General features: G+C 39.2%; 1 protein-coding gene across 1 annotated transcript; it reads left to right on the top strand.

Annotated features, from left to right (window-relative positions):
- The first annotated feature begins 400 nt into the window (after window positions 1-400).
- On the top strand, window positions 401-26628 carry CNOT9 (CCR4-NOT transcription complex subunit 9). The gene is made up of 8 exons (XM_068544456.1): window positions 401-537; window positions 9740-9919; window positions 11800-11915; window positions 13839-13948; window positions 18656-18765; window positions 24023-24121; window positions 24336-24427; window positions 25851-26628. Exons 1-8 carry the CDS (start codon window positions 514-516, stop codon window positions 26017-26019), a joined length of 900 nt encoding a protein of 299 aa, XP_068400557.1. The 5' UTR covers window positions 401-513; the 3' UTR covers window positions 26020-26628.

Raw genomic sequence — 26628 nt, 5'->3', positions numbered from 1 at the left:
GCCCTCGCCCCGCCCCAGTACCGAGCGAAGTTTCGCCCCAGCCCTGACCGTAGTACGCATGCGCACCTCCTACTTCACTCACTTTCGCCCTCCCACCCTTTCCCTCCTACTCAGCCCAGTTGGGCATGCGCACTACTTGTCCTCCCGGGACTGCCCAGCTTTTCCCGCCCTTCACTGGCCTCCGGAGAAGGGTCAGAGTTCACGCCCTTCTCTGGAGATACCTGCTCCAAGCCGGGGATGCGGGGACTAGTAGGTGGCGGATGTCCTTCCGGTCCTGAAACTTAAGGGACAAAGGACAAACTCTAGGACTGTTAACTCCAAGAGCTGAGAGGCGGGAAGAGGTTGTGTGGGCGGGGTCAGGGGTGAAAGGTCAGAGGGGCTGCGAAGGGGCGGAGCGAGCTGGAGGCGGATGGCGGCTGCGGCGGCTCATCTGCTTCGGCGGTAGAGGCGCTGAAGCTGGGACGCGGGTCGGGCGTGTCCGGCGGTGGGAGGAGAGCGGCGGCCGCTCCCAACATGCACAGTCTGGCGACGGCTGCGGTAAGTGACTGGGCTGCCCAGCCTGGGCCCAGAACGCCACCTCAGCCTGGCGTTTCAGCCTTTTCTCCCAGCTCCCTGTGTCGGGCCGGGAGTCCTGCTCCTCCTGCCCTCAACCCACGAGGTCCCGGCCCCCCTCCTCGCCGCGCTTGGCTGTGGCGGAGCCGGCCCCCACTTTCCTCGCCGGCCAGCTCCCGCGGCCTCTGACGCCGCGTAGCGCGTTCTTTTCTGGCCCCGGGGCCTGGTCCCGCGGCTGGAGCGCCTCTCTCGCGGCCCGGACGGGCCATTCATTGATTCATTTCGCTGACCAACAGTTTCAGGGCGCCAGTTGCGTGCTTGGCGTTGGCGGGGGCGAGGGGACTTCCGCAGTCCGCCTGACACTGCCCGTGCTCTCGGAACTCCCTGCCTAGGCACATCGCGGCGGGGAGGAAATAGCTTCTAGCTCAAACCACTTGCTTTACAGATGCAAAATCCGAGACCCGGAGAAGCGAATAGTTATTATGTCCGACTGACGGTTCTCTGCGCTTAAAACCTTTTTTCACACATCTCATTTTACTAGCGTGATCCTTTACCAAGAAAAACAGATAGTGTAAATTAATCTATGTGAAGTAACCCTGTGGTCTCCCATTGCATTGAGAGAAAATCCAAACTCTTTGCCTTGGCCTACAAGGCCCTCCCTGAACGTTATGTTCCTTACCCAGGTTTTCAGCCTCTTATGTCACTTGCTCCGCAGGCTCCAGCTACACTGGCCGCCGTTCCATCTCTTCTACTTAACGCTTTTCCACTCCAGGTTGCATCTCTTACACACACACACACACACACACACACACACACACACACACACACACACACACACACACACACACACACACACACACACACACACACACACACACACACACACACACACACACACACCCATCCATGTGGGTGTCCGGCTCCTTTTCCCTCAGGTCTCTGTCTTAATCTCCCTAGAGTTGCCGTCCCTGACCGCCCTATTTAAAGTAGTTCTGTAACCCCCCAACTTTTCTCTGTTAGAGTACCCTTCAAAGAATTGATCCCAACTTGTAATTTTTGTATTCATTTACTTGTTTGTTATTTGTCCCCCTTTTGAGGTCAGGGACAGGGATCATGTGGGTCCTGTTTATATGGTTACTCCAGTGCCAGGTCAGTTCCTGGCACCAAGTAAGGGCTCAAATATTTTGCTGAATGACGCGGTATAGATGAGGGAGGTGACTACTGAGAGCAAATAGCCGTAATGGGCAGACAGGATCTTGTGATTTGAGCATATTCTTCTGAATGCCCATCCAGCTTTTTCAGTTTCACCAAGGTGAAGTGACTTAAAGAGAAAGTAATATACTAAAGTTGCATTACCAGGCAAAATAACATAAATCCTAAATAGAAGACAAAAGTTGTCTCAACTTTAAATTTAAAGTCAGAAAGTGAGCTGAGTGTGACTAGGCTACAGACAGCATTGTCATTTCCAGGGCCAGTGGCATCTCTGCCTCCTGGCACCATGTTTCTAAAGTGTTTGTAACCTTTCACAGAGAGAGGTACCTTTTATATATCTCTTAACTAGGTGACTGCAATTTCCCCAGCTTTTTTGTTTCTTCCAGATTTTACATGTAATATGGGAAGAAGCTAGTCAGAAAATGAGGTTGTTGCTGGTAGGAGGGGGGCAGGTTAAACAAAGGATTCTGCTAAGTTTGGCTCGTCCATCTCTCAAAATCTGGTTGTCTTCTCTAGGCTTTGATACCAAGCTGCTCTTTCCCCTGTGCCTCCCCAGACTCTACCTATTCAATTCCTTTTCTTTTTAGTTGCTCCCTAATACATCTTTTGAACAGCCATTAGAGCTGTGGTTCATTACTTAAATACTCAGTACGTGTTTCTTCAAGTAAATTTACAGTGCCTTACCTTTATTTAGAAATTGAGCTTTTGATACTTTTTCACCTGTTATGCTGTTTGGACTACACAAAAGCTCTGACAAGTTCATTTGTACCACTCATTCACTGGAATATTTGCTTAGTGAATCTGAAGCAAAAAAAAAGTTGAGCCACCTCTTTCCCAACCCTTAATGCCTTCCATTAGGCTAAACTGCCTGTGTTATTCTGGTCTGGGTAAAAGGACACTAATGGTATATATCCCTCACTAAAAACTGAGGAGTTAATAATACATGCAGCAGTGCCTGCAATAATCTAAACCGCTTGAGAAGATGCTTACTTTTTGTCTAATGATGAAAATTTGTGTGTATCTTTGTTTCTTTTTTTGAATAACAAGTAAATCACTTCAGCTAGGGAGATAGTACTATCAAAGGAGAATGTGATCACATACAAATGCAGGATGTTATTCACTAGATGGAGGAATTGAGATCATTTGGGATGTGTCTTAAATTTTGACTCTTTCCTTTAGTATTTTATTATGCCAGCAATTTGTAGTATACTGGACTCTTCTCATTCTTTGCAGAATACATCCTAGCATCTTCATTATTGCCATTGCAGAATATAATTTCTTTCTCACATCTACTAAATAGAAACAGAAATACCCCACAGGATTGTATTAAATAAGAATAAGAAAGTGCTCAGGGGTTGGCTAGGTTCATTCATTGGTTAAAAGACTTGCTCCCACACTTCAGCCTTGGGACTCTAATTCCTGCCTCAGCAAAGTAACAGATCACCTGTTGTGGACCTTGAAGACTGCTTCAGCTTAATAGAACCACAGATCTTCACATACCATGGGTCTTTTGTGATGAATGTTATGCTAGTGATCTAAAACAGCAAACGTAAACCTTTAGGAGATGCATTGGGTATGCTTTGTTTTTTGTTTTTTTTCCCCACTAATTTCCAGTGGCAATTCTGACATCCTTAAACCCTTGCTTTTTCCTCACTTTCCACGTAACCAGCAGCTGCATTAGTCATTTTATATCTCTTTGTTGAAGCAGTGCTAGACCCCTCCTCTTTGGCAAGTAGAAAGAACATGATGCACTCTGAAGGATCTAATTCAGACAGCTGTCTCCTGTTGAAGATTTAAGCAAATTAACCAACTTTTCTTTGTTTATTCACTTCCATTTTTAAAAAGTTATTTTGAAGAACATTCTGGCCCTTATTTTATAAAGATATGAGGATAGTTAAGCTAATTTAGTATTTCCCTTTGGCACTATTAAGAAAGTGTGTTTTCTTGTTATATCATCATTATGTAGACACCCAAAGCCACGTGTTGAGTCATCTCCAGACTTCAGAAATAATCTCTATTTCAGTCTAATTCCATTTTTTATTCACTATCACATATTCATCGATAAGAAAACCAACAGCTGTTTTGGTCCTCGAACATGAAATTTTATTGATAGATTTGGCCATTTTCTGTTTAAGAAAGCCATCAACAACAATTTTTTAGTTTACTCAAGAGGGGGAATCATATTTCTTTCCCATTTATGGGTAAATGTGGATCTTTTCTAAGTTCTAAATATCTTCTTTTCACATTCTGTTAAGATTTTTCGGAAGTGGAAGACCAACTATCAGTACCCTGTGTTAGTGACACTTGGAGTTAACCATTGGTGACTCACCTTGATAAATGTCTTATTAAGCTTCACTGAAAGAAAAAAGTTACTTGAAATACATTTTCCACATATAAACCAATAAACAGGAAAGAGGGGAATGAGTCCCTCCTAGTTGATAGTACATTTTTTAACACATCTGTTAAAAGGAAAGGACCACTGACTCTAAGCAGGTTATAGCTAAAAGTATATAGTTACATGTAATTGATCTTGTTTTTGATGTTGGAAGTGTTGAGGGTGATAACTAATAGTCCATATCAGACTTCTCATAAATGACTTTGCCTCTGGGTATGTTAATTGAACCCACTATTTACTCAAATCCAACTGTAACAGAATATCAAACTTAAACTTCTGTATTGGGTTCTTAAATAATTTCTTCAACTTGGAGGAATATTTGTGATTTCAATCCTGTAGACCAAGTAGGACTCACTGATTCTATAGAGAAGTAGACTAGAGTTTAAATGTAAATCTGCCATATACTTGTTCGTGTGAACTTTAGTATATTAAACCTCCCTGAACCTGTTTCCTCTTAGAATTTTGAGAATAATTTGAGGTAATCCACAGTGACTGGCACATAGTATGTTCAATAAACATTGCCTCCTATTAAAAGTTCCTAGAAAAATCAAACCTAGTCTATAGTGGAGGGCTGAGTGTGGGGTTTTCTGAAAGGAATATAGAGAATTTGGGGGGGATAATGGAATGTCCAGTAATGTATCTTGATTGTGGTGGTGGTTACTTGGGTATATAGGTTTCTCAAAATTCATTGAAATGTACACTTAAATGGGTGCCCTTAAAAGTTTTATTGTATGCAAATTGTACCTTAATAAAATTGATTTTTTTGTAGCCAGTTAGATTAGTCTCTCACTTGTAACTAAAGAAAGAAATTTTTGAGATTTTAGAGCTGAGGCTTTGATAATTAATTTAGTTCCCTCATATAACCAATGATAAAATGGAGGCTAGAAAAGTAAATGATTTATTCTAGGTCACACAATTGTAAAAATGGCAAAACTGTTTTGAAGCCACTTCTAGCTCCCAATCCAGTGTGCATTCCAGTTAGGTACTTGTGTAGTTGCTTGCAAATCAAGGTCTTTCCTATTATTTTTATTTTTATTTATTTTTAATTCTTTTTTGGCCACGCTACACGTGGCTTGCAGGATTTTAGTTCCCTGATCCCTGGATCAAACCCGGGCCCCCTGCAGTGGAAGGTCAGAGTCCTAAACACTGGACCACCAGGGAATTCCCAAGGTCTTTCTTATTCTTAAACTTTATAAACATGTTCTTAATTCTAGGTCTGTAAAAGGGGTACAGGCAGGATCTATGAATTCCCTGAAATTATGTGTAAATTTTAGGTAAAAATAAATTATGTGCAAAACAATTTTCAATTGTGTATTTTTCTAAGGAAAAGATCCAGAGATTTCATTCAAGAAATGCTAACCTCTGCTCTTGTGGTAGTATCCTGCCGTTATTGTTAATGTGTTTAAGTTAGGTAGTCTCCAAAAGGGAAGTCAGGTAAATTAGCTTCTCTGCCACTGGACGGTGTGTGCTAGTAGATTGTATCAGCCACAGCCTCAGAAAATATTAGTAAATTATAAATTAAAGAATTGTAGCAATTGAACTAGGAATCTTTAAAGGTAATCTTTAAATAGAGAATTGGAGGAGGAGGAAGTCTGCCCACCGTTTACTCATAGTTCCATCAGTTGTAAAAGGAGGATGATAACCACGGTGCTGTGATCATTCAATGAAACCATGTTTTTTAAAAGTACAATACAGGGACTTCCCTGGTGGCGCAGTGGTTAAGAATCCGCCTGCCAATGCAGAGAACACAGGTTTGATCCCTGGTCTGGGAAGATCCCACATGCCGCGGAGCAACTAAGCCCCTGCGCCACAAGTACTGACCCTGCGCTCTGGAGCCTAGCCCGCGTGCCACAACTACTGAAGCCCTCGCACCTAGAGCCCGTGCTCCGCAACCAGAGAAGCCACCACAATGAGAAGCCTGCGCACCGCAACTAGAGAAAGCCTGTGTACAGCAACGAACACCAAACACAGCCAATAAATAAATTAATTTTTTAAAATAAATAAAAGTACAATACAGTTCCCTCTCTTTCCTCATCTACCCCACCCCCTCTTTTACTTCCCACTCCCTTTTAGGAAGGCATCAATTTTCAGATTCTAACATTTTTGTGACAGGTGTGCCTAAATGATCTTTGGGATTCAGAAGGAGAGTCAGATGCATTTGGGGTTTTTGTTACCATCAAGATCTAGTAAGATGCTGGAGTTGTGCTTTGGGGCTTTATTCAGGGATTAAGTCCAAAGTATTTTATCAATCGTCTGGTAATACAAGTTAATGTAGAAATCAGTGCATAATTCAAAATGTAAAAATATGGGAATTCCCTGGCGGTCCAGTGGTTAGGACTTGGCGCTTTCACTGCCGGGTCCCGGGTTCCAAGATCCTTCAAGGCAAGCAGCACGGCCAAAAAATAAAAATAAAAAAAAGAGTAAAAATACTTCCTTTTTCTCCAAAATAACTAAATTTCCTTGTGTGTTATAAAATTACTTGTTGATGTAGGTAGGGAAGGGATGTGTGTGTGTGTGTGTGTGTGTGTGTGTGTGTGTTGGTGGTTATCACTAGCTAAATTATGCCCATCTGAGCCATGATTTGACATATGGAACTATGTCAAACTATTTCACCGACTTTTCCCATTAAAATGATGGTTATTAAGTACCTCATAATCTCAATAAGTAGAGAATTTCTCCTAGTATCAATGATACTGTTCAGGGGTGCTGATTGTTTTTCAGATTCTGCTGAACTAACAGCAGTTAACATTTTAATTTTTGTCTGAGATTTTTATGTATTTCCTATCTCTTTTGTCTAGGTCACAGTAAATAGTTTTTTGGAAAGTTGTGTTTAGATCAGACCTAATCTTTCAGGCAAGTGAGAAGCAGCATTAGCGAGGCAGTTAAGAGTATGGACTCTGCTGCCAGACCGCCTGAATGCAAATCCTGGGCTTTGCCACTTAACTTTTAAATAACTTCTCAGTTTTCTCATCTATGAAATGAGGGTGGTAATGACAAGTATTTATTTAAGACAGTGCCTAACAGAGTAAGCACTATGTATGTGAGCTCTCACTTTTATTTTAAGAAATAATTGTATTCATCCAATAACAAATAGGTATTCAGTGGGTTTAAACTAACTCCTATTAAATTTGGGGCAAAATTCACCAGGGGTGATGAAAAGGAGGGTCCCTACCTCAGATATTTCCTGGTACCAAACTGCCCTAACTGCCTTCTCGTTGTTAGAGTGGCTGCAGAACTCATCTCTGAGCTTATACCTGAGGGCCACATTACCACCCACCTGACGTCCCTAGCTCTCTTAGAACTAAAGTCCAGTGGAGGCTGCAGTTCCCACAAGCAGCTTCAGAAGTTGGAGTATTACTGGCAGCAGGAGGTCATGGCCTTAGGGACCCAAGTAGGCACCAGATATTGACCCTCCAGAGCGCCAGCACCACTCCAGGGGCACGATCTCCTCTGCTGTAGTCAAACCAGCTCTGGAAACGGAATATGTGGAGATAGGACCTGGTGTTCAGAAGCCACAATATGCTGGCTGGTGTCTACCAGTGCAGCCTGGCGTTGTTCACCTAGGGTACCCCAGGACAGGATAGGGTGCAGGGTGCTGGGTACAAGTCACACATTGGCTCTAGAGAGGGTGATGGAGTTTACTGATGGTGGTGTCTGGATGACAGGCCTCTAGGAATGAGTAATGACTAATCAGGATAGATACTATATTGCTGGAGCATTGTCTGTGGGGCCCTCTTTAGGATTGTGGGTCATCCAAGAGACTGTGGGCAGGAAACCCAAAGCTAAAATTTTAGCCCTTGTTTTTACTGAGCTTTTAAGGTGATGTAATACTCTAAATATAAACGTATCCTATCTTCTGGTGGGAATTACATTTCCAAAAATAATTTTTAAAGTCAAGGGCCTATCTGTGGCAACATAGAAAAGTCAAGTGCTTGGACCATACTGTTTTTGCTGTTGGGAGCGGAGGGCAGGAAAACTACCCTATTCCTTCTGCATCATTTAGGAGCCTATGTTTTCTTGAGGAGCATCACTGATGGGAATTACAAAACAGCTTTTAGCAGATTACTCTGAGGCACTTAAAGAGGACTTAAGTTACGTGGTATTTTAGTCCGTTTAGCAGAACACCTTGTGGTTCATTCTAGCAAGCAAGAGAAATGATAAACGTTAAACTAAAAGCTTCTAATCAAGCTTCCATTTATAGAAGGCGATTGTTCAGCTCGAGTAAATGTGACTACTCCTCATAGTCCATCTTAGACGTCATTCTGTTCTTCAGCAAAGACAGCTGTCCTTTTTGTTCCTCATTTTTATATCTGTGCCGTGGGTAGGGCATGATTCTGTCACACTAAGGTGTAGTGGGAACATGTGCATAGTGTGAGAAGCTGGTGTAATGTGGTTCAAGAAAGATTGGAATGTGCAACTTTATACTTGGGTGAATTGAGCAAGTTAATTCCTCTGAGCATTGGTAGTTTCATCTGCAAGTGTAGATCCCTTTTTTCTGTCTACCTACCCTATAATTCCTCGTGGTTTTGGGGGAAATTAAGTGAGAAAATATTGGTCTAGGGATGGAAATCACCATGAATTTGTTAGGACTTTAGAGCCAGAAATAGCAATGGTAATCATTTTTCTAGTCTCCTATCTTATCTTCCAGATAAGAATAGTTAAGGGACTTAACCAAGGTAAGAAGCCTATTTGACAAATGTGCAGAATTATAGAAGTGCTCAAATTTTTTGGAATATTGAGATTCTTTAGCACAATAATGAAAGCATGTTCTGTTTATATAGTCCCTACATGAGTAAGGAGTGAATGAATCTCCAAGGGGTGGAGGTACAATATGTATAAGAATCATTAGAGGGGGGAACTTTTCCAAATTACATAGATTTTCTGCTTCATGGTGGGGGATGCTGGAATTACTGGGGAAGGAAGAGCAATGGGGGGAGACTTTTATCTTTCAAAAACCATCATAGGCACATGGTTAAAAAAAGTTTAAACTACATGCAGAAGATTTTATTGTATACAATGACAAGTAGGTCTCCCATATACATTCCAACCTTAGAGGTAACTACTGTTAACAGTTCCTTATGTGTCCTTCTAGAAATGTTGTATATCAATATATAAGAATATATGTGTGTGTTAATGGAAGCGTATATGCTGTTCTGCACTCTTTTTGGGGGTTTTTTTGTTTCTTATTTAGTATCAGCACAGTATAGAGCTAACTCTTTTTTAAGGGGCTATGTAGTATTCCATATAAAAATGTACCCCTGTATATTTAACCAGTTCCTTATTGATAGATGTTGATAGCCCAAGTTTTCTGCTTTTAAAATAGTGCAACGGTAAACATTCTGGTATGTCTTCAGTACAGCCCAAATAGACCTGTAGGATAAATTTCTAAACATGGAATTATTAAAGAGTGTGTGCCTTTTAGATTTTGATAGATTGAATTCATTTACATCAAGTATATGTATTTAGAAAAGCTCCCCTGGTATTTACAAAAAATATATTCCTTCCAAAGGCTACTGCAGAGTAAGATGTGATTTGACTCTAATGAAACTCACATGTTTACTTTCTTGTTTTCACTTGAAGCCTGTGCCTACTGCACTGGCTCAGGTGGATAGAGAAAAGATCTATCAATGGATCAATGAGCTGTCCAGTCCTGAGACAAGGGAAAATGCTTTGCTGGAGTTAAGTAAAAAGCGAGAATCTGTTCCTGACCTTGCACCCATGCTGTGGCATTCATTTGGTACTATTGCAGCACTTTTACAGGTGGGTATATATCCACGAGTTGCATGTCATTCCTGTTTATCACACTTGTATCTGTCTGCCTTTGGCCAAATGATTATGAAAACTTTGGTAGGATGGTTTTTTTCTTTTTCTTTTTATTATTTTTTTAAACTTTATTTATTATTTTTTAATATAAATGTATTTATTCGTTTATTTTTGGCTGCGTTGGGTCTTCATTGCTGCGCAGGGGCTTTCTCTAGTTGTGAGCAGAGGCTGCTCTTCATTGAAGTGCACAGGCTTCTCATTGCGGTGGCTTCTCTTGTTGCAGAGCACGGGCTCTAGGCGTGCGGGCTTCAGTAGTTGTGGCATGCAGGCTCAGTAGTTGTGGCCCACGGACCGTAGAGCACAGGCTCAGTAGTTGTGGCGCACGGGCTTAGTTGCTCTGTGGCATGTGGGGTCTTAACTGGACCAGGGATCGAACCCGTGTCCCCTGCACTGGGCAGGCGGATTCTTAACCACTGCGGCATCAGGGAAGTCCTAAACTTTATTTTTTTAATTAGTTTATTTATTTATTTTGGCTGCACTGGGTCTTCATTGCAGCGTGTGGGCTCTTTGTTGCGGCGTGCGGGCTTTTCTGCTTGCGGTGCACGGGCTCTAGAGCATGTGGGTTCAGTAGCCGCAGTGTGCGGGCTTAGTTGCGGTATGTGGGATCTTAGTTCCCCGACCAGGGATCGTACCCGGGCCCCCTGCATTGGGAGCACGGAGCCTTAACCATTGGACCACCAGGGAAGTCCCAGAATGTTTTTTTTTTTTAATGTTAGCATTTGTAAGAATCTGTTTTAGAAAAGTCTAAGGTACTTGTTAAAATGCAGATTCTTGGATCTTACCCAAGAGATTTGATTTATTTAGTCTAAGATGAAAAATCTGTATTTTTAACAGGCAGCTCCCCCACACCCAGGTGATTCCAATGTACGTGGTGTAAGAACTACACTTTGAGAAACACAACTTTAGGAGTACTACAAAATAATATTTACTACATGGTGGGGGGGATGGAAAGGAAGGTATAAGAACTGAAAGGTATATTCTGGGGAAAGAAAATGTTAAGATAAAGATATAACAGCTGTAGGATTAAAGGTGGGTATTCTTGTACATTGAAGAATAAATAACTGAAATTTGGTTCTGACCAGAACGGTCATTTGTGGGGAATAAATTGATATGGTATAGTCCTAAGAACCAAGATAGAATGATCATCCTTTAAAGTATTGTCCATAATTCCCAATAATTAGATTAATTTTTTTTAATCTGTTAAGTAAATTCATATTCTGTCCCTGCAACATGTACCCAAGAAACTAATCTTTCTTATAGGAACATTTTCTGTGTAAAAGTTTTACAATTAACCTAAATGGAATTGTGTTCAGCAAATCATCGCCTTTTGACAGAGAATACATATATTCCCTGCTGTTTGTACATATCCCCACACATATACCCATGTTCTTATCTCCCCCTTTTTGCAGTTGCTACCTGACCAAACAGAAACTTCTTTATGAGTCACTGTGGTTGATTTACTAACACTTTCTGGCTAGCTGTCTCATCACTAAACTAAAAGTAGGGTGTTGACAAAAGGGAGGGATTACAAATATGAGTCCCTCAAGTGAAAGCCTCAACAGGTGATGCAGGATATAGGAGGAAGTGTGGTTGACCACAGTTGCCTCCATAGAGATCTTCCTAGAGATATATGTAGAAATGTCTCAGATAGTCTCAGTCAGGTATATTTGTGATGAAAAGATAGGAGTATTGTTTATTTCTTCCCCCTCTTTGATGGTTCGGTTCTTATAGGATACGTGGAATTAAAGTTGTTTGCTTTCATAGCATGGGAATTAAAGTTATTCCTTGTTCATCTGGTGCTGATTTCCATTTTTTAGGAAATTGTAAATATCTATCCATCTATCAACCCACCCACCTTGACAGCACACCAATCTAACAGAGTTTGCAACGCTCTGGCATTATTGCAATGTGTAGCATCACACCCAGAAACCAGGTAAATACTTTGGATGAGTGTGTGGGTAGAGGTTTGTATTGAATGTGGTCCTAACTTCTGAATGATGAGAGGAGGGTCATGCACTAGGGTGTACGTGTGTGGGTGTGGATCTTCGGGACTCTTCTTTTACTTTTTTTTTCCTCAAGAATTTCTGGTCTCTAATTCACCAGATTTTAGTGTAGTAACAATATGGTATTGTTTAACATGTTCTTTTATAATTAATTTTTTGCCTTTTCAAATTATGGTAAAATATAAAAAATGTAAAATTTATCATTTGAACCATTTTAAAGTATCCAGTTCAGTCGTATTAAATACATTCATAATGTGCCATCATCACCACCATCCATTTCCATAATTCTATTCATCCTGTAAAACTGAAACTCTATAGCCATTAAACAATAACTCCCCATTCCCCTGCCCACCAGCCCCTGGCCACTACCATTCTACTTTCCATCTATGATTTTGACTATTCTGAGTACCTCATTATAAATGGAATCTTACAGTATTTGTCTTTTTGTGATTGGCTTATTTCACTCACCATAATGTCCTCAAGGTTCATCCATATTATAGCATATGTCAGAATTTCCTTCCTTTTTAAGTCTGAATAGTATTCCATTGTCTCATTTACTTTTTACCCATTGGTAGCAAGGAACTTTAAAGGAGTGGTGGTCACCTCCCAGGAAAGGTCAGGCATACAGCTACTTCTCCCTCCTGAATCCATGGTAGGCATCACTGTGCCACGCGTGAGGCACAGTGCATGGCATTTAGTAGGAGTTCAGTTTGTAGTTGGACTCAGCACTTTTTTCTCACATAGTAAGCCAGATTTGGCTTCAGAATCTTTTTTAACACAGGATTTTAGGCAACCTCTGTAATAAATGAGAATTGGCATTCAAATTGAGACACTTTTGCCTTCCTGCTGTATCTGACAAATTAAGAAAGGGGAGATTCTGTTCAGGAATCTGCTTTGTGACTTTTATGGCCTTAAAGCACTTAATAGTCATTTTATTAAAGCCTTTCCTCTCTTTATCAAGTTTTCCTTATAAAATCTGAGTGCTAGGTTGGCACTGACCTTTCGGAACTGTAGAAACATTGCTAAGAAAATTACTTTTAAGTACTTAAAAATGCAAGAGTACTTTCTTAAAAATTTTGGGTGTTGGCTCTCCTGTAAGGTATAATTATAAATTATATAAAGTAATAGACTGATTCCATATTAGTTGCTGAACATATTAGCTGCAGATTAAAATGTTTTTAGGATACTTAGTGTATCTGAAAGCTCTAACCAAAAAAGAGTATTTAAGCATAACAGATAAACCTTGATAGTGGCTGCTTTATTTTGTTGTCTTGGTTTATAAGATTTTGTCAGCTCCTACCTGTGAATATTACTGTTCACTCATACACTAGGTGAGGGAGGGCATCTAGGAGAATCTCTTGGGCCCTTAAGTGCATTTTATGACCTATTTTTTAAAACTTGCAGTTGGATATTTTATCAATTTTTAAAGTACTTGGTACTGATTACAGGGAAAATTGTGTGTTCTCTTAACCATTGGTCTAGGCTAGGGTTTTTCAGCCTTGACACTATTGACATTTTGGGCTGGATTAAGTCTTTGCGGTGGGAGGAGGGGGATAAGAGGGGACTGTCCTGTGCATTGTAGGATGTTTAGCAGCATCCTGACCTCTGCCCAGTGGATGTCAATCCCTTCAGTATGACAACCAAAAATATATCCAGACATTGCCCCTGGTTGGGGGGGGGCCAAATCACCCCAACTGAGAACCACTGGTCTAGACTAATGACCAGTAACAGTCTTTCCTAGAGATTCCGTGGTCAAGCAGTGTTATAAGCCTTACAGAATTAACCACCTGGGAATGTTCAGAATCCTTAGAAATTAACTCTGGGCTCTGAATATGATTATTTTTTTCTTTCAGGTCAGCATTTCTTGCAGCACACATCCCACTTTTTTTGTACCCCTTTTTGCACACTGTCAGCAAAACACGTCCCTTTGAGTATCTTCGACTAACCAGTCTTGGAGTTATTGGTAAGTTATTAGGATTGTTTTGCAAGGCTGGAATCATCATCATTCATAATCGTGGTCTTAACTTGGGTGTTTTGTCTGGTCTTTTATAGCTTTTGTTCACCAGTTATTCATTTTTGTCTTCAGGGTTGAGTCTAATAAATTAGTTTTTACTAATAAATGAATATCAGAACATTATTGCTCTTTCCAAGTACCATTCTGAGTATTGTTAATAAGGCTATAAGACCCAACATTTGGGGTTAAATTCAGTGTGTATGTAGAAATGTTTAATAATTGTAGGGAAAGTAAAGAACAAGAGTGTTAACAAAAAAAGATTATTATTACAGGAATAAGAATTTGAGTTTGTTTCTTGGTTTGATTTTCCATCTTTCTCACTTCTAAGCTGTTCTCCCATAATTCCAGGGATTTACCTTCTGTTTTACCTCGTTGAATTTTTGCATGCTCAAATTAATGTTTCCATGTACATTTATTATGGGAGATGTGTCTAAAACGCTTTTTACTCAAGAAAATAATATATCAGCTATTTCAGATCTTAGACTCCTAGGTAGTAAAATCTTTAGATTTGTGAAATGTGAATACATTCAAGAAGATTTCTTTCCTAAATTGCCCTTCCTTTTTTCTGTGTCTTTTTCTCATAGTTTTTGCTCAACATACTAACCAAATATAAGAACATCAGTTATACAAACTTTGTTTCGTTTGGTTATTATTTTTATGTTGAAGCTGTGTTCACATCCTTATGTTTATAAACCATGAATCAGGAAGTATAATTTAAAAGTTTGGTATTTCTGAGAAACATTTTATTCTACTTTTAAGGAGTAACAGTTATCTCATACTCCAAATGAATGTTATTGTTTTTTACATCTTCTCCCAAGTGGTACTCTAATTAGAAACATTTTTCCCAATATATTCTTTCCAGCTTGTAAGATATAAAAACATCTCGTGTAGGATTTCAAACATCAACATGATTCCAGCCAAAAGAAAACACTTGTATTCACTCTTCTAGTTCAAATCATCCTACTTCTGCTGTTTTTTTTACTACTGTGGTTGGATGATACATTTATGTGTTAGGGTAAATGTTGACAGTGGTGGGGGGTGGAAACAGTACTTGGACGGTATGAAGCCAGTTGTCTACCCTTGCATATATTTTTAGAAACTCAGTTTCTCCCAAGTCATTGAGAGAACAAGCAGAAGGTGAATGTTTGGGCCTAGACTTTTTCCTGCAGTTCAAGGGTTATCAGACAAGTTTGAATATAAATGAAGTGATACATAACATAGATTAGAAAATATTTGAAACTGAGTAAAAGTAAAAATACAACATATCAAAATTTGTAGGATGCAGCTTAAAGCAGGGCTTAGAGGGAAATTTGTAGCATTAAATGCTTATACTAGAAAGAAAGAGATGTCTTCAATCAGTGAGCTAAGCTTTTCTTTAAGAAACTAGAAAAAGGAGCAAATTAAACCAGAGCAAAAGGAAGGAAATAATAAAGACTAGATATCAATGAAAATGTGAAAAGAAAATCAATACATAAAATCAGTGAAACCGAAAGCAGGGTTTTTTTGTTTTGTTTTGTTTTGTTTTGAGATGTAATTGACATATAACATTGTATTTGTTTTTGGTATACAACATGATTTGGTGTATGTATATATTGCAAAATGATCAGTACAGTAAGTTTAGTTAACATCCATCATCACACATAGACAACATTGTTTTTCCTTGTGATGAGAACTTTTTACGATCTCTAACTTTTTAAGATTTCTCTTAGAAGTTTTCAAACATACAATACTGTATTGTTACTGTGGTCACCATGCTGTACATTATACCCCTGGGACTTATTTATCTTATAACTGGAAGTTTATACCTTTTAACCACCTTCACCCATTTCATCCACCCCAATTTTTTATTGAAAAAAATTCAATAAAATTAATAAACCTCTATCCAGACTGAGAAAAAAAAGAGAAGACACAAGTTACAAACATCATAAATGAAAGGGGATGCATTGTAAAAGACTCTACAGACAATTAAAAGGATAATAAGGTAATACTGCTAATAACTCTTTGTCCATAAATTTGACAACCTAGGTGAAATGCACAAATTCTTTGAAAAATACGGTCTGGCAGAGTGCACTCAAAAAAAAAAAAAAAAGATAAGCTGAATAGTTTTTGTAGCTAAAAACCTTCCAACATAGAAAACTCTAGGCCCAGATGGTTTCAACTGCTTAATTCTACCAAAAACTTAAAGAAGAAATAATACAAATTCTGTTAAAAATTTTCCATAACATGGAGAGGAGGCTTCTCAACTCTTGGTGAGGGCAGCATTACTCTGATAATAAAAACAGAAAAAGAAGTAAGAAGACTATAGGCCAGTATCCCTCATGAACACAGATGCAGAAATTCTCAACAAAATGGTCACAAATCAAATCCAACAACATGTAAAAAGGATCATAATGACCGTGTGGGTTTTATCCCAGGAAGTCATTCTGGTTCAGCTTTCAAAAATCAGCCATTATGATTGACCGTATCCACAGACTAAAGATGAAAAATCATGTGATCTTTTCTGTAGTTTAGAAAAACAGCCTTTGACAGAATTCAGTATCCATTCGTGATAAAAACTCCAGCAAAGTAGGAATAGAGGGGAACTTTCTCAACCTGATAAAGTACAAAAACAAAAACAAAACCCTACAGTTAAGATCATAGTTAATGTGAAAAACTGAATGTTGTCCCCCTAAGATTGAAAACAAGGCAAGGATGTTCATTCTCACCAGTCTTACTCATTCTCATCCCGATATCCTTACTGGTGCAATAAGGCAAGAGGAAAAAAATAAAGGACATACAAATTAGAAAGGAAAAAATAAAATATTGGCTACATTTTATAACTATAAATGGAGTATAATCTTTAAAAATAGTGAATCACTATATTGTATACCTGTAACTTGTACAGTATTGTACAGAAACTATACTTCAATAAAAATTTTTTTTAAAAAAAGAAAAAAACTGTATCACACACAACATGATTAACTGCATTGAAAAGTCTTGAAGAATCTACAGAAAAAAGCTACTAGAACTAGTGAATTTAACAAGGTTGTAGGATATAGAGTTAGTATACAAAAATCAATTACATTTTTGTGTGCTTGCACTAAACAGAAATTGAAATTTCACCAAAACATGTGAAAAACTTGGGTGTAAGTCTTACAAAATATGTGCAAAGTCTATAGCTAAAAACTGTAAAACAAGGACAAAAGAAATCAAAACCTAAATAAATGCAGATACACCATATTCATCAATTGGTCTATCGTTAAGATGTCGTTCTCCCCCAGATGATATATAGATTTAGAGCAATTCTAACAAAATCCCAGTAGGATTTTTTTTTATAGAAATTGACAAGGTGATCCTAAAATTTTATCTGGAAAGACAAATGAACTAGAATATGCATTTTTTAAAAAGAAGGATAAAGTTGGAAGACATATACTACCTGATTTCCAGACCTACTGGGAAACTACAGAGTCAAGACAGTGTGGTATTGGAGAAAAGATAGACTTGTAGAGCAGAATGGAGAGTACAGAGATAGACCCACACAATTATGGTCAATTGGATTTTTGACAAAGCTGCAAAGAGAATTTAGTGAAGAAAGGATAGTCTCTTTCAATAAATCGTGCTGGAACAATTGGATATCCATATGTAAAGCAATGAACCATGATCTATACCTTGTACTCTATACAAAATTAACAAAATGGATTTTAGACCTACATGTAAAAAATCTAAGTGAGATAATAATCTGACATCTGCAGCAGGCCATGTTAGTAAATTATGGTATGTGCTGTTTAGAGATGTAGCATTTGTAGATTGTCAGTTCTGGTTAAAGTAAATGATATTACTCTCTCCTGAAGTGATTGACTTTAGTTATTACAGGTCCAGTTAACTAAGGCCTTTCATATAAAAGCTAGTGATGCGTTGGGCAGCTCAGGGAACAGTCATTTGTTTAATGGGACTCTGCCTCCCTATATGCAGAATGGAGAGGCTATCAGTGAACTGTGTCTGTCACCCGGTCAGTGCTGTAAGCTCAGAAACCAACAGAGTAATAGAATTGGGATGAATTTTAGAAATCATTGGTCCAATTCTTATTTTATAAAGAAACAGAGGCTTGCAAGGGGAAGGTAACTTTGTCAAACTTAGGTAAACTAGTTGTGGAACCAGAATTGGAATCCAGGTGTGTGTGTTTCTTGTTTAGGTATGCCCTACAGTGTTTGTGCTCTTCGGGAAAAGAAGGGCAATTAAATAACCAGGAAGTAATGTTTGTTTATGCCTATTGTGAAGTAGGATTCAGACTGACATCGTTTCTTTGCTACCTGGGAATGTGCTTTAATACTGATGTAGAATTCTTTTCTCTTACCTAAGATATATGGAGAAGAGATGGTGATATTATTGTATGAATGCCTACCAAGAGTGATAGAAAAATTATTTAGATAGCTAAACTGATACTAACTATATGATAGACCAAACTTGGTACCTGATCTTTTAGTGTTGACTGATAACAGTCAACCTGTGCTTTTCTTCCTTTTTTTTTTTTGTTTCTTAAACAAGGGTATGAATCTGATTCTCTGACATATAAACCACAGTTTGTGTTGTATGTTAAGTTCCACAACTAGCTGGATGAACAATTTTAGTTGGAAACCCTGACTCTGAAATAATTTTGTTTGTCCATATTTTCTTTAGGGGCCCTGGTGAAAACAGATGAGCAGGAAGTAATCAACTTTTTACTGACAACAGAAATTATCCCTTTGTGTTTGCGTATTATGGAATCTGGAAGTGAACTTTCTAAAACGGTGTGTGTTTTTATCTTAATTAGATTCTATATTGTTGACTCTTGGGCTACTTCTTCATGGTTATCATTTTCTGCCTCCCTTCAGGTTTTTTGAAACTTTCATGAATGTTTTTTCTCTTTTAAATAAAAATTGTTATACAATGATGATTTTAAAACCCAGACCCGTCAGAAGAATATCATGTTAAAACACTAAATTTCTCCTTTTCATCTGAACCCACTTCTCACTACACAGGTGTATTATTCCAGACATTTTTTTATGCATAATCAAGTGTATATATACTTGAGCTTCTGCCTACTTTGCACTTTAACCATGGATGATAATGTGACTGGTATAAATTCTTACCTCTGTTTTCCCTCTCAGAACTCCATTGCCATAGCCCTGTTGTCTTCTGGTATTGAATGTTGTAGTGAAATCTTGGGTTAGCCTAATATTTTCCTTTCATTGGTGAACTTGCTTTTTCTGTGTGGTATCTATTAGCTTCTTTTATAATTTTTAAGTTCATTTGATAATTTTTTTTTTCTTTTGGCTGCGCTGGGTCTTCGTTGCTGTGCGCAGCCTTTCTCTAGTTGTGGCGAGTAGGGGCTACTCCTCGTTGCAGTGTGTGGGCTTCTCCTTGTGGTGGCTTCTCTTGTTGTGGAGCATGGGCTCTAGGTGTGCGGGCTTCAGTAGTTGTGGCACGTGAGCTCAGTAGTTGTGGCTCATGGGCTCTAGAGCACAGGCTTAGTAGTTGTGGCGCACGGGCTTAGTTGCCCTGCAGCATGTGGGATCTTCCCAGACCAGGAATTGAACCTATGTCCCCTGCGTTGGCAGGCGGATTCTTAACCACTGGACCACCAGGGAAGTCCATCATTTGATAATCTTATATCAGATTTTTTTTCTGGAAGAGCGTACTCTTTGTGTCTCTTTTTTGGTTAATTTTATAGTTTTCCCTTTAATTTGTTTTGGCCTCTTGCTTCAGCAACATCAGTTATGCTGTTTTGTCTATTTTTCAAATATATATTTTTTCCCTCTCTACTTTCTGTCTTTCATTTCATATCGTGATTTTTCTCAAGGCTACTTTTCCATGTTGCTGACTATTTTTAGCAATATCTTACCTCTGCTTCCAAAGTATGTCTAGTCACATTGACTGGACTTGTCACTCTAATTTTTAATTCGGTAAATACTTATTGCTGAGTTGGATGTAAGCAGATGTAATGATTTAAATTTTTTTTGTTTTGAATACACAATACAAATAAAGTAAAAATTCAAATGCTACTACAAATGGGTATACAAACAAATGTAAGTCTCCTACCTTAGCCTCAGTTCTTCTCCCCAGTGGTAACCAGTATTACTATTTTCTTGTACAATCCTTCCAGAAATACTCTGTGTATACATGTAGCAGTTTAATTTTGTATTAAGTTTTTTCCTCTAGTCTCTGCCTCTCATTTCTCATGTCCTTTCAGCTCTTCTTTGAATTTTTTATGTTCTTTGAATTTTTTAAAATGTTTTTTAAAGTCCACATTCTCTGCAATTTCCTTGAAAATGCAGATAAGTATTACTTGTTACCCCTGTGTAGGGTATGTCTCTATAAAAGTTTCCCTGTGGGCATCTTTTTATCCAAGATTGCCACTTGTTTAAAAATAATGGATGGAAAGAGATGTTATGAGCTGAAGTTGGCAGCTTTTAAGTCAAGTATTTTACCTCTGAATACTTTTCCACCCAGCCTGCCATCTAGGGTGTGTGTGTTAGGGAGGATTTAAACCTCTGTCTTCAGTTTTCTACTAACACACAAAGAATAAGTGACATGTGATCTATGTTCATGCTTTTCTTTCTTTCTTTTTTTTAAAATAGATTTATTTATTTATTTATTTATTTCTGGCTGCATTGAGTCTTCGTTGCTGTGCGCGGGCTTTCTCTAGTCGCAGTGAGCAGGGGCTACCCTTTGTTGCAGTGCACGGGCTTCTCATTGCAGTGGCTTCTCTTGTTGTGGAGCACGGGCTCTAGGTGCGCAGGCTTCAGTAGCTGTGGCGTGCAGGCTTCAGTAGTTGTGGCTCATGGGCTCTAGAGCGCAGGCTCAGTAGTTGTGGCTCCCGGGCTTAGTTGCTCCGCGGCTTGTGGGATCTTCCTGGACCAGGGCTCGAACCCGTGTCTCCTGCATTGGCAGGCGGATTCTTAACCACTGCGTCACCAGGGAAGTCCCTATTCATGCTTTTCTTCTCTAATTTCTTCCTTAATTTTATTTCTTTTGTTAATTTCCATGGCTTTCCGGGACCGGATTGGAATGGTTACAACTGTATTCTGTCATTTTTTATTCATAGTTGCCTGTGAATAGGTTTTTTTCAAGTTGGCTTCTTATGGCTGGGACAGAAAAAGATTCATTTCTTCTTTAGTGACATTTCTTCCAGGAGCCCCCATCCTAATGATCCCTCCCCTATTTACATTCCTTGCCCATTACTAGAATTAATTCATCCTTGATGTGTAGATGTTCCCATTGACCTTTATGCTTCAACTAGAATACTTCTCCTATCCTACGTTTTATGGTTTGTAGTCACTTCCTGGCAAGTCTTTCTTCTTTTGCTCCATGCAAGCAGACACCTCGTTGTGTTCACTTTTTATGTACAATGCTTAGTCAAACGCCTTGCCATAGTAGGCACCCAGTAAAGCAGAGGTTCTCAGTCAGAGCTGTGTGGCATGATCACCTGTGAAGTGTTTTTGTTTCTTTGGTTTGTTATTGGTTTTTTTTTTTTTGGGGGGGGGGGGGGTGTTGGGTCTTAGTTGCAGCACACAGGATCTTTCATTGCAGCGAGCGGGCTTCTCTCTAGTTGTGGCACGTGGGCTCAGTAGTGGCGGCACCTGGGGTTAGTTGCCCCGCGGCATGTGGGATCTTAGTTCCCCGACCAGGGATCGAACCCACATCCCCTGCATTGGAAGGTGGATTCTTAACCACTGGACCACCAGAGAAGTCCCTGTGAAGTGTTTTAAAACATCAATGTCCAGGTCCCATATCTGACCTACTGAACCATTCTGCAGGGTGATAAAGTATGGACATTTGTGTTTTTTAAAAAATCCCCCTGGGTGAGTGTATAGTATAAGTTATTTTGGAAAGCTGTTATTTTGGAAAGCTGTTTGGCAGTATCCACTATAAACATAAACCTACCCTATCACCCAAGAATATATACCCAAGAAAAATGAGCTCTCGGGAATTCCCTGGCGGGCCAGTGGTTAGGACTGACTCCACGCTTTCACTGCCAAGGGCCCCGGTTCGATCTCTGGGCAGAGAACTAAGATCCCACAAGCCACACAGCACGGCAGAAAAAAAAAAAAGCTCTCATGGGGATCAAAACATATATAGGAGTATTTATAGCATTTTTACTCATGAAGGATAAATTGTAGTATAGTTACAAAATAAACTACACAATAGTTAAGAAGCATGAACTGCTGATACATGCAATGTGGCTGATGTTATGTCAAGTGAAAGAAGCCAGATATATATGAGTTCATACCATATGACTCATATATGTATGTGAAATTCAAGAACGGGCAAGAACAGTCAGTGAGGGTAAATCAGAATAGTGATTACCTCTCAGGGAAGGATATTGACTGGGAAAAGGCACAAGGGAATCTTCTGGGGTGCTGGAAATGTTCTGTATTTTATTTTATTTTGAATTTTTATTTTATTTCATTTTTATTGAAATATAGTTGATTTACAATGTTGTGTTAGTTTCGGGTGTACCACAAAGTGATTTTTTTTTTCTTTCTTTTTTTACATTCTCTTCCATTATAGGTTATTACAAGATATTGAGTGTAGTTCCCTGTGCTATACAGTTGGTCCTTGTTGGTTAGCTATTTTATATATAATATTGTGTATGTGTTAATCCCAACCTCCTAATGTTCTGTATTTTAATCTGGTTGTGGTTCACAGATGTGTAGGAGGTAAAAATTAATCAAGATACACTTAAGATTAGTGCACTTTACACATTTTACTGTGTATATGTTGTATTAGTTTCTTATTGCTGCTATAACAGATTGCCACAGGCTTGGTGGCTTAAAACACCACAGATTTATTCTCTTACAGTTCTGGAAGCCAGCAACCGTAAATCAGTTTAACCAAGCTAAAGTCAGGGTGCCAGTAAGGGCAGCATTCCCTCTGGAAGCTCTAGGAGAGAGTCCCTTTCCTTGACTTTTCCAGCTTTTAGAATTGCATTTCTTGGCTCACTGCCCCCTCTTCCATCTTCAAAGCCAGCCGTGTAGCATGTTCAGATCTCTCTCTGCTTCTGTCACATCACCTTCTCCTCTATTGTCAAGTCTCCCTCCACTTTCCTCTTATAAGGACACTTGTGATGATTATATTCAGGGCCCACCTGGATAATCCAAGATGATTAATCTTCCCCTAAGATTCTTAACTTAATCACATCTGTAAAGTCCCTTTTGCCATATAAAGTAGCATCCCCAGGGTTTGGTGATTAGGACCTAGATATCTTTGGGGGCCATTATTTAGCCAACCACAATGTTATACCCCAGTAAAATAGTAAAATAAAACAAACAATTCCCACAGTTGATTCTGAGGAGCAGCTGAGGAAGAGAATTATTATAATAATCATTTGACTTGAATTAAACTAGTATTTTTTTAATCCCATCTATGTAAGAGTTAATGAGCTTAAAGTGAGAATATTCTTTATTACTGTTGGAACAATTTTCGAAGGGAGGCTTAAAAATCTTATTTTCTTTAAGATCTTTTAAGAATAAGAAAAGCTTTACCTAACTCATTCAGAGGAGATGAGGCATAGCTGAATTGCTAAAATCATCTTGGCCCATGGAAAAGGGAAGAGACTCTGTGTTTAACTAGGTTTGGATCTCAACTCTGTGAGTTAGTAGCTTTGTCACTTGGGACCTTAACCTGGCAAGTTATTGATTAACAGTTATACCTGGCACATAGTAGGTGTTCAGTAACTGAGACAGTCTCTCTGTTTTTAAGACTCTGATAATTACCTACCTTTTATGTAAAATGAGAATAACAATGGTACCTACCTCATAGGTTTGTTGTGAAAATAAGATAAGGCATGTTATGGCTTAAGGAAAAATTCCAGCACATAGTAAATGTTCAATATGGTAATATTTATTAATTTTTTTGTACTATGCATGTCTCGTCAAGTAAGTTATATAGAATGCAAGGGTATTTGCTTAGTTTTCTGCTTATGGTTATTCCTGGGAGAAGAGTAGACAGTTGGAAGACAAGTCTGAGCAACGTTTTGGACTCCTTAATTTTGTTTTACTCCAGGTTGCCACATTTATCCTCCAGAAGATCCTCTTAGATGACACTGGTTTGGCTTATATATGTCAGACATATGAGCGTTTCTCCCATGTTGCCATGATCTTGGTGAGTTCTTTCATTTGCCTTCTTTGTAACTGCTTCTAATCACACAGCTTAGTCGCTTTGCAGTCGACACTGAGCTGCTTCAGTCTCCCAACTAGAAATAACAACTGTAAATCTTGTATAACAGTTCTTGCAATACCTGATCTCTGATATCAACTAGGATTATTTTGTGTTTTGTGTGTTTTTTTCCTATCCCACCTCGTTTTGGGGGAAACAGGGTAAGATGGTCCTGCAGCTATCCAAAGAGCCTTCCGCCCGTTTGTTGAAGCATGTAGTAAGATGTTACCTTCGACTCTCAGATAATCCCAGGTAAACATTTATAGGATTTATAGGACTTAAATACTCTGGTGAGTATTTCAGGGGAAATACTCTGGTGAGCAGTTGCCCCATCTCATGGCATAGCTCCTATGTCTTTAGGACAGGGAAAGGGTAAAACTATATTTAGTTTGTCTGAGACAGACCTTGATTAATTCCTTTTAAAATCTGAAGTGCTGAATTTAAAAATCCATCAGAGTTTTATCTCCCCGCTGGAACTCCGTACCCTACTCTAAAATTCCGGAGAGTTCAGACAGTGAATCTTATGATACATTACTCCTGTGGTTTGAGCTTTCTGTTGCTACTCCAGGTGGTCAGAAAGAAAAGTATACTTTCAAAGGTCTCTTAAGAAAGGAACAGGCCCAGAGGGCTCTTGAATTATATTTCCAGTTCTCTTCCTGTAAAGTCCTTGAGCTAATTATTTTATCTCCCTATGTTCGTAATCTTTCTGCCAGAAATCATACATTGTAGATACAATGCATTTTAGAAATATTTGACCTTTTGCTTTGTAAATCCATAATTCATGCTGAAAGCCACTTGCTCAGATTCTGCTAAACCACATAATGGGTTGATTTCTGTGTTCTTAGGAATGAGGATAACTTGATTTAATGTGAACTCAGCCTCCTGCCACTGAGGTTATTTAAGCCCTAACTATTTCTTTGACCATTTTGTCCTGTTCTTTAGTGGCTCCTGTTTTCACCAAAGTTTGAAAATATGTTTATTTAAAACTCTCCTTGTACAAAGAAACTAGGCTGAGTACAAAAGCTATAACTTTTTTTAAAAAACAGCCTTATAAATAGTTAACATTTACCTTTTTGAGTTTTCAGATTCGACTTTTACTGGTCATATTTTAAAGTAAATGAAACATTTAAAAGTTCATCTGATAATAATGTTACCATAGTTTTGGTTTTACTGCTCATCTCTTATTAAGGGTTTTAACTATAAAACTGAAGCTGTTTTTGGAAAGACACAAACTTATATCAGTTTAAAGTTCATTAATTTATCATACTATGAGTCAGGTCATATCCCCTGTTAATGTACTGATTTTGGAATATTTCGTTTACTATCATCCATATATTTCCAACGTGAGTATTATGACAATGTTTACTGTAATAAATCAGAAAGCAGTTTGAATTGAAGTAAATTATTGCACCATTTTATTCCATTTGCTTTGTCACAAAATTCTACATTGGGGCATCGTTCTGAAAATGTTTGCAGACAACAGATCCTGGAGCAATCTGAGCCTATGCCTAACATAAGCTTTAAAGAATTTTAATGGCTTCTTAAAGTACCTTGACAGAACCATAGATTCCCAGGATTCTATGTATTTATATCTAAGAAAAGGGCTCTTCCCTGTCCCCCAGATGTGGGTTTATTTGTTTGGTCTCCCTGGTCGGTTTGTTTGTTTCTGATGTAGGGCACGTGAAGCACTCAGGCAGTGCCTCCCTGACCAGCTGAAGGACACGACCTTCGCCCAGGTGCTAAAAGATGACACCACCACTAAACGCTGGCTTGCACAACTCGTGAAGAACCTGCAAGAGGGCCAGGTCACCGATCCCCGGGGTATCCCCCTGCCCCCTCAGTGATCCTCCCCCGTCCCCTCCCACTACTCCCCCAAGTTGGGGAAGGGAGGGGAAACCTGCGAGGAATACAGCTCAGGTTTTATTGCTGACTGGGAATAGACGACCTCAATGCTGAACTGCACTGGAGAAAAGGGGCACGGTACCCCTGCTGAGGTGTATGAGCTGCCATCAGGCTGCCTTGAGGACCTGGGCTCCCTCTGCTACTCCCAGGAAACGGGCTCCTGACACAGTGTTCTGCCACCACAGCCAAGGAGGGTGTCAACACCAGCAAATGCTGTATTTGCAGCATGCCCAAGATGACCGTGCTCCCTCACCTCTACCCAGCCACTGGCAGGGAGGGGAGACAGTGGTGACAGCAGCAGCACTCTAGGCATGGTGAACGCCTGGGACCAAGCCATGTGGCGTTTTCTTATTTTGCCTTCCCGGAAGACTCAAGATGTGTCTCTTCATCCTCTCTCTCAGTATTTGTTTACTTTGGTTTTTTGTTTTTAACCTCAGAGAGAGGTGTATTTAGTGGACACAAGCTGTAATATTCAGCAAAACTTTGTCAGTTGGTACTGTTTACAAGTCTGTTAGCTGCATAAGCTCAATAAAAAGTTGGTCTGGGCATTA

This window comes from Eschrichtius robustus, chromosome 5 (genome assembly GCF_028021215.1).
Source record: "Eschrichtius robustus isolate mEscRob2 chromosome 5, mEscRob2.pri, whole genome shotgun sequence".
NCBI classification, from domain to species: Eukaryota; Metazoa; Chordata; class Mammalia; order Artiodactyla; family Eschrichtiidae; genus Eschrichtius; species Eschrichtius robustus.
The sequence above is the reverse complement of the archived record's forward strand: the minus strand, read 5'-3'. Positions and strand labels throughout refer to the sequence as shown.